This window comes from Lotus japonicus, chromosome 1 (genome assembly GCF_012489685.1).
Source record: "Lotus japonicus ecotype B-129 chromosome 1, LjGifu_v1.2".
Classification (NCBI taxonomy): Eukaryota; Viridiplantae; Streptophyta; class Magnoliopsida; order Fabales; family Fabaceae; genus Lotus; species Lotus japonicus.
In genome coordinates, this window is record NC_080041.1 from 38121712 (window position 1) to 38131431 (window position 9720).

Sequence of the window (9720 nt, forward strand, 5' to 3'; positions counted from 1 at the left end):
TATTATTATCTCTTCTTGTTTAAATATCTTAAATACTCAACCGAGACAATTAAAAGTACCAATAATTCGCGAGACTGAATTTTCATATTTAGGTCAATTGGAAATGACACAAGCGGGCTGATTAACGTATGGATTTAACAAATGTTGAGTTCATGAGAACAATAAAAATCTAAATTCGTCTTCGAATAATACTTTAAGTGGAGAACATGTGGGTTAGTTACGTGGAAAAGTCCAGAAATCAATTCTTAAAAGGTACAATTTATCTTTTTAATTTACAAAATAGAAATCTTAGTTCACACCATCAAATTAAACAAACGAATTAAGGATGAATTTTATTTCCAATAGTTTATGTTCACACTTCTCCACTTGCAAAAGTGAGAGAAGGAAAAAAAAAATTGTGATAGAAAATGTGATAAAAAAAGAAAGATGAGAAGAGGTAAAGAGTGTAAATGAGATTAATGAAAAAGAAAAATGTGAATGAATTTGTTAGTATAGGCATTTTTGGGATAAGTAAATAAGGATGTGATATACGATATATATAATTGAAAGATATATAAGAGATAAATATAAATTGACAATTGAAATGGGACTGGGATTTTTTTTTTGGTTAATTAGAATGAGTTTTTTGTTTTACAAAAATGGGGTTGAAAATGAAAGTGTGTGAATGAATCATGTTTTTTCTTTTTATTCATCTCTTTGCCCTCGTACTTCCACTAAAATAAGTGTGAAACAAAAAATTTCCACTCATAAATAACTAGTTGAAAATGAAATGAATACTAATAAATGAGTAATGATATATATACACCTCATTTTTTAAACACTTCATTTCCACCTTTTTTTTATTTTTATCTCTCTCATCTTATCATCTATCACATCTCATATTTTCTCTCTTTTACTTTTTCTTTTCTTCCTATCTCTCTCACAATTCCACCTCTCCACCTCAAAAGAGAGGTGTGGATGAAACATTATCCCTAATAAATTTCTAACAAACCTATTTTGGCGACAACTTGGAGAGTTGGAGGTTTCACAACAGCGTCAACGTACAAGTCGTAGTCACTGTCCAAATTCTACTTCCTTCTTCTAAATAAACAATTTCTCTCTAAATAAACAACCCGTCCTTATAATTTCCTTCACCATCTCATCTCATACATACTCAGTGAGATGAATCAAATCAAACCAATGGCGATGGAGCCCTGGCACAACCTTGCTGGAAAAGTGGTGCTGGTCACCGGCGCTTCCTCCGGCCTCGGCCGTGAATTCTGCCTTGACATCGCCCAAGCCGGTTGCCGCGTCATTGCCGCAGCTCGCCGGACCGAGCTGCTCCAATCCGTCTGCGACGAAATCAACCAGATGGACGATGGCGACAACGTCCTCCGCGCCATCGCAGTGGTGCTCGATGTCGCGGCGGACAGCGCCGCCATCGACAAGTCTGTGCAAAAGGCGTGGGACGCTTTCGGCCATATTGATGTGTTGATCAACAACGCCGGTGTTAGAGGTAATTAGTCTCAAACCTAGCTTGGATAAATTGAATACACTTTGGGTTCACAATGTTCATTTTAAATCAGCTCACTATGTCCGCTTGCTTGGAAAATATAAGTTAAATAAGTGAATTCACGTAAAATCAAATTGATGGAAATAACAAATAGTTACTTTCAGAAAGATGGATCCAGGTGTCTAGTGTCTTCAAAATTGAAACCAAACATACGTACAATGCACTTTATTTGGATTTGAACTGAGTGAAATGGATGATTGTGAAGGAAATGTGAAATCACCATTAGAGTTGAGTGAGGAGGAATGGAATCAAGTGTTGAGGACGAACTTAACTGGTGCATGGTTAGTTTCAAAGTCGGTGTGCAAACGCATGCGAGATGCTCGCCGGGGAGGATCAGTGATCAATATTTCATCAATTGGTGGTTTAAATCGGGGACAATTGCCTGGAAGTGTTGCCTATTCTGCTTCCAAGGCAGGCGTTAATATGCTAACAAAGGTGCGCTTTTGTCTTAACTCTTAAATTAAATTAATTTAGTGCTTTCTGATTAAAATAATGATTTTTTAATGAAATTTGAAACAAACACACTTTAACTAACTTTTGTTGTTTTCGCTAACGAAAGACACCGACCATTTAGTTACATGTTTTTTTTTTTTTGAAATAGACCATTTAGTTACATGTTAATTTCTTCTAACTGATATATTTCTCGTGATTCAAACTAATGCCCTCATACTTATGGGGTCGGCTTGCTTAGCATTGAATTCACTAGACTAATTAACACCTTGTTGTTGCACTCTAATTAAATTTTTATTTTGTCATTTAGCCACCACTCCCTACGGGGGAAAGGGATCACACGTGACTAATCTAACTCGAAATACAGTAGTGATGTCCCTGACCACAAATGTATTATTTTTTACCTCAAAGGGGATCGAACCCGGGCCAGAAGCCTAGGTGAAATCCCTTAAGGAAATGCACATTCACCACTTGTGTCACCCCTTGTGGTTGCACTCTAATGAATTTTAAAAACCTACTTTGAATTTTCATATTTCTATTTCAATTTTTCATATTCGTAATTTCATTTTTTTCCTTGGATTTAATTATTAGTACTTTGACTAGGGGTGAAAATAAGTCAAGTCAAGTCAGGCTTTGCGTGGCTCAAACCTGGCTTGCATTCTGTTTTTGTGGCCAAAGCTTGGCTTGGGGCCTGTCACAAGCCAAATTTTAAGGCTTGGGCTGGCCTTTATAAGGTCTGACATGACCTACAAGGCTACTTAAAAGTCTATTTAACAGAAAATTTTATGTAAGGAAGGCCAATAGGCCGGCGGACTATTAGGTCTTTTTATATAACATTGTATTTCCTTTTCAAATAAAAAAACATATATAAGTATGGAACGTTTCAAATCTAGGTTTGGGACTTACCGTTATCAGTTTTAAAAAATCAAAATAGTATTTTATTATATTTATTGATAATAGTAATAAAAATAATAGATAAACAAGCCGGTCTATCAAACCAAATAGGCTTTTATGATAGCTTGAGCATAACCTTTTTAGTTAATTAAGCCTTTTAAAAAGCCTAAGCCCGACCTTTTTAATAAACAAGTCAAGCTAGACCAAGCCTCTGACAAGCCAAACCACGAGCCCCTGTTGGGCCGCCTAGCTTATTTCCACACCTATTTGTAAGTAATGCACTGTAGCAATAAAGAAAGTAGCTTATTAAAAAAGTTAATGTTAAATTAGTCCCTGATTTTATATGCGAGTTTGACTTTAGTTCTTTAGTGAGAAAATGACGTTTAATGACGGTTAAAAACAATCTGTAATTATAAAACTGACCGTTACTAAACGTTTTTCTTCATCAAAGGATTAAAATCAAACTCATTTACAGAATCAATGACTAATATTAACCCAAAAACCATAAAAAATGAACCGGTGGACAATGAGTTATTTAATCTTTGTTTATGGGTACGTGGTGTCACTATGTGGTTGTTATGCATTCCTTAGTCAAAATATTCATATAATGTTGCTTTGACACCTTAAAGAGAGGTGAAATGCGGTGGAATGATGAGAGAGATAGAAATAAAAGAAAAAGTAAGATAAAGAAAATATGAGATATGATAAATAATAAAAAAAAGAAAAAAAAAATGAGAAGAAATAAAGTACTTAGAAAATAAAGTAACTCTCAACGCGCGAGAGTGAGAGCGCGAGAGTGAACTGAACAATGAATTTTTATTTGCTCAATCACTTGTCATCCTTAGTCTCTAAAAGTCAAAACACTACTTTTTATGTCTGCACTCATCCACACACACAGTTAGAAGTGGAAAATCTAAGGGTGTAATAATTTCCTAACTTGTCTTGGCTTGTGACTTTGTATTTTAATTTTACATGCTTCTTTGATGTTCAAAAAATAAAATATGCTTTAATGATTTTGGTAACTATGACTAAACAAAGACATGTTGATTGTTGATATCTTTCTTATTTTTGTGTAATGATATTTTAACAGGTCATGGCATTGGAATTGGGACCATACAGAATCAGAGTGAACTCCATATCACCTGGGCTGTTCAAATCTGAAATCACAGAAAAATTAATGGAGAAAGATTGGTTGAATAATGTGGCCATCAAAACAGTGCCATTGAGAAAATTTGGCACTCTGAAACCAGCATTAACATCCATTATTCGTTATTTAATTCATGATTCTTCAGAATATGTTTCAGGAAATGCTTTTATTGCGGACGCTGGTGCCACCTTACCAGGTCTTCCTATTTTTTCTTCATTATGAATGATGGATGGTTGATATTAATTTTTGCAGGAATATTGTATTTGAATAGGGTAACCTAGTATTTGTACTCGTGCCTTGCACGAATGAATAATAAGTAAAAGTAAAAAATAAAGTAAAATTAACGAACGATGTTTTATTCCCTTCACCTGCAATTGAAATGACCACCATGAGAGAGAAAGAGAGGAAAAGTGAGGGAGAAAGGGAGGAAGAAGGCTGGACTAGGGTAACTAAGTTAGGGGTGCACATGGCCGGATCAACCCAATGAATCCATCCAACCCAATTCGATCCAATGGTAAAAATGCGGGTTGGATTGGGCAAACGGGTCCATCGGATGGATTTTATTACGATCCAATCATCTTTGGATCGGATATCGGATTCCATAATTATCCATCCAACCCAACCCGAAATCCAATCATATAATAATAATATATTTTTTAATATATTTTTTAATAATTTTAATTTTTACCTAACCTACTAGTAGGGTATGTAATTTATGGAAACTTGGAGTCCTACTATTTGAGTGATTTTTAGGAGACTTTGAGACTAATTTGTTTGTAATTACTTGTCATATATAAATACTTGAAGTACTAGTTTAGTTATGTATTGTTGTATATATGTGTGTAGCCGGTAGTTATGAACTTATGATGTAATTGCAAGTTAGAGACTTGAAGTACTTGTTTTTTAAAATTTTCAATATTTCAGATTTATTTTTATTTTAATATAGTGATCCAATCAATCCATCCAAACCAACCCGAAGATTGTCGGATTGGATTGGTTCGGATTCGCAGGTGAAAATTCACGAAATCCAACCCAACCCAATTAGTTTTGATCGGTTCGGGTCCTGATTAGCCTGAAAATCCATCCAACCCAACCCATGTGCAGCCCTAAACTAAGTGGAGGGGCAACGGGAAGGATCGAGTAATGTTACTTACACACCTCTCTTTTGAGGTGGAAGAGGTGGAATGATGAGAGAGATAGGAAGAAAAGGAAAAGTAAGACAGAGAAACTATGAGATGTGATAGATGGTAAGAGGAGAGAGATAGAAACAAAAAGAGGTGAAAATGAAGTGTTTTAAAAATGAGGTGTATATATATCATTACTGGGAAGGATCAGATCACGTCCTTTTCTTTACCCATTCATGTTGACCCGGGGATATAAGGGTATTTTTGTGGATATTTTATTTTATTTTTAATTTATTTTCTAAGTTTTAACTAGTGTTTTTTACTCGCGCGTTGCACGGGAAATATGTCTATTGTATTTGATACATCGATTGATATTTTAAATTATAAAATATTTAAGATACTAAGAATGTAAGAACAATTATAATAAAGATGTAGATATTTAAAGAGCACAAATTTTGAAAAACACAGAAGTTAATAAGCCAAAAGCTTTAAGTTTTGCATATGTGAGTTATAACTGAATTTTGATTGTGAAGATGTATACTCGTGTTACATAAAGGGTAATGCTTTTGTGTTTTAGATATATAACAATACATAAATATATAATTATTGTTTAAATTATTAAAAATACACTTAAGTTATAGAAAAATGAATTTTATTTTTTAACTCTAATTTATTAGCACTAATAAATTTAGGTAATAATTTTATAGTACATATGTATTAATATTTTGTATTCCTCGTACTTTTCTTACTATCAAATTATTATAGTTATATACATATACAAATATACACTCTTAAAATTTTGAAAACAATACTAAAGCTAATTATATTAAATTTTTTCTATTAAAATAATATCAATTAATTAGTTTAGATTATAATGATTGTATAAAAAAAGTATAAATGATACTTTTTATATAAAACAAAATCTCATGTAGATAGCATTATAGTAGTTTTTTTTTTGGTACATCGGAAAGAAGCATTATAGTAGTTTAAAATTAAAACATATCAATTGAAAATTATATGCAAATACAGACAACAACCGCTTTTAGGTATCAGAGCAGACTTAGATGTATATCATCTTACTCAATGGATTCTCATTTATCAAAGAAACAAAATCTTATAAATTTCATAATGATACTTTTAATATAGATTTAAAATTTTCAAATTAGCCAAGATAGATTTGTTTTGCAAATGAATTTTAGGTGCAGAAATTTCTCCTCTTCATTTATAATTGAATGCATTCGATTAGTTTCCCATTTGATTTTATTTGAAATTTAACGTAATATCAATCAATTAGTTTAGAATATAATGATTGTTTAAAAAAAATATGATGATACCTTTTATATAAAATAAAATCTCACGTAGGTAGCATTATTGTAGTTTAAAATTAAAACATATTAACTGAAAATTATACCCAAATACAAACAACAATAGCTTTTAGATTTCAGAGCAACCTTAGATGCAAATCATCTTACTAAATGGATGCTCATTTATCAGAGAAATAAAGAAGTAACTGTATAGAGAAATCCTTGGGGTTTTACAAAATCTCACGTTACATATACATAAAGAAATCTATAGTGTTAAAAAGAAGATTTTACAATGATAGTTTTTATATAAAACAAAATCTCACATTACATATACATAAAGAAATCTCTAAAGTTAAAAAAAAGATTTTAAAATTAATAATGACTGCAATCACATTAATAATGGTTGATTTGCTGGATTAATATCCTTTCACCCTCCATAAATGTACATCAAATCTTATAGGTAGTAACCTATAAGCTCTAGTATGCAACTAATGAAAAACTCTGCCAAGTTCACCTAGCAACCATCAAATCTCTGCGTGTCCATGGTAGCTCTATGGACCCTCAGCACCAGATCAGCTCCCTTTTCCTGGAATTAACATTAAATAAAAATAAGATAAAGTAAGAAAAAATAAGAAATAAACAACATAAATCCTAATCAAATCTAAAATTAAAAAAGGTACTAATTAAAGATAGATAAAAACCATCAAAATCTAGCAAATCACAATAAAAACTTATAAAATCATAACTTAAATAAAGTCCTAAAATTCAATAAAGACACCATAAAAATTAATTAATACTCTCAAAATAAATTAAAAATAAAATAAAAGACCAAATATAAAATCAAGAAATAAACAACCTAAATCATAATCAAATCTAAAATTTAAAAAGGTACTAATTAAAGATAGATAAAAACTACAAAAGTTTAGCAAATCACAATAAAAACTCATAAAATCCTGAATTAAATAAAAATCTGATAATTCAATAAAAATACGATAAAATTTAATTAACACTCTTAAGGGAATATGTAACTTTAGGGTTTAGAACTTATGAAAGGTGCTGGTGGACTGGCGGTATGTTTTTCACGGGAATTGAAAACATTTTACCATTTACATTATGAGTGAGAAGGTAACGTTTGGCACAAAGAAAACTGATGCAAGAATAGTGAGGGAAATATTGAATGGTAATATATTGACCATGTAATAAATATTTTATTTGTAAACATAAACGAGATTCCAATCATAAATAGATAAATATTTTTAATTTAAACTCACTTTAAATCTTTTGAAATATTAATAAAATATACAACAAAAAGTTCGTATGCAAACAAATAAATGTTCTCATGATTTAGCTTAAGCAAATAAGGGACCATAAAATTCTAAAGAAAGCTCACCATTCCGGAAGAGAAAAAAATACAACCTAGCAACAGGTTTTGGCAATTCCAAATTAACACTAACCTATAGGTATTCAGTTGTAGAAGAATCTCAACAAAGCTATGAAAAAAATCTAAATTGCAAGGTGAAATGAATCACACTACCTTTCCACATACCTCACATATTTGATAGTTCCCGAGGAGTACAGTAACAGTGAATCTTAACATATAAGTACATAATTCACAAAAATATCAAAGTATACATAGTGGTATCATAACACATAATTATATATTGGCTAAACGATGACATTGAAAATTCACAATGCAATTCAGAAACCAATTTCAGGAATCAGCTATCTTAATTTCCTAACCACCGTAAGAATCATTTCGATTATCAATTCAATGAATTCAAACAGCCAGAAATGAATAGAAAACAGAATGAAGAGAAAGAATAGCGCAGAATCAAACAATCTAAATAGCAACCTGATACCGCCACCACTGAAGAGAGAATCGTGATCCTTGGAGGACATGACAATGTTTGTAGCTGCCGGCGGTGCGGGATGATCTTCAAAGGAAAAGCCGCAGTTGACCACCCCATCCTACATTCGAGCCTTTTTGTTTGTTTTTAAAATATAAATAGTTTAGGCCAACAAAAAAAGAAATCAACATGTTAGGCTATAAATTTTGACACTTGCATACTCAAATAAAAAGGTATTGAACAAACATCCTAGAGATGTCCTAATGGACACCCACCTTGCCTGAATACTCAAATAAAAAGTATTGAACAAACATCCTAGAGAGGTCCTAATGGACACCTACCTTGCCTGATGTTAAATCATCCCTGTTATTTGGTTGGTTGCCTCACGGTCACTCACTCCCTTATTACTCTTGTTCATATTGCGAAGTTTTCTTTGCAAAAGGAATTATACTTAGTGAAGCTATTTATGCCCCCTTATGTGTTAGCTAGGGAGGTGCTCAACATGAATATGAGACCGTATGGAATTTGGATAAACTTTTCAATAGATATTGATTGAAAAGAATTGAAATTATTAGCCTTGTCCAAGCCTTAGTAATACACACCTTCACGCTCTCCAAGATCTCCATGGATCATGCTCCACCCACCTACACAAAACACAACAAACGAAAAAACGCACAATTTTTTTGGTAAAAAGAACAAAACTTTATTGAGTAAACAAACATGGGGTTACGACCATGGCTACTTACCCTGCTTGTGGGTAAAGATGAGTGAACTCGGCCTGGTGAGCCAATGAAAGTATCATCCTTCGACATGGAGATGCCATGAGATGTTTAGAGTTTCAGGTCAGGTCCAAAACTTGAAGATATAAAAAAAATATCGCATGTAATAAATTTTTTGAATGATTTGGTTTTAAATCAAAATAAATTAATTAATATTTTAAAAATAAACAATAAGATAAATTAAGATAAAATCATGAAATAAACAACCTAAATCCTAATCAAATCTAAAATTTTAAAAGGTACTAAATAAATATAGATAAAAACTATCAAAATCTAGTAAATCACAATAAAAACTCATAAAATCCTGAATTAATTAAAAATCCGAAAATTGAATAAATATACCATAAAAATTAATTAATACTCCAAAAATAAATCAAAAATAAATTAAGATAAAATCAAGAAATAAACAACTTAAATCCTAATCAAATCTCAAATATAAAATGTATTTTTTTTATGAGAATTAACCTGAAAATGACACGTGAGATTTTTTTTATGAGAATTAACGTGGGAATGACACGTCACTAAGAATTAACGTGAGAATGACACGTCACTAAACCAGCCTGATAGGTGTTCTTCTTTTCTAGTATATATATTGATAAATTGATGATTGATTAGTTTGTATG

The 9720-nt window shown here is 31.7% G+C and overlaps 1 protein-coding gene across 1 annotated transcript; it reads left to right on the top strand.

The window, feature by feature from the left end:
• Window positions 1-913: 913 nt before the first annotated feature.
• On the top strand, window positions 914-4387 carry LOC130734630 (uncharacterized). Its single transcript, XM_057587135.1, has 3 exons — window positions 914-1495; window positions 1758-1987; window positions 3987-4387. The coding sequence occupies exons 1-3, from the start codon at window positions 1162-1164 to the stop codon at window positions 4263-4265; spliced, it is 843 nt and encodes a 280-aa protein (XP_057443118.1). The 5' UTR covers window positions 914-1161; the 3' UTR covers window positions 4266-4387.
• The last annotated feature ends 5333 nt before the right edge of the window (window positions 4388-9720 follow it).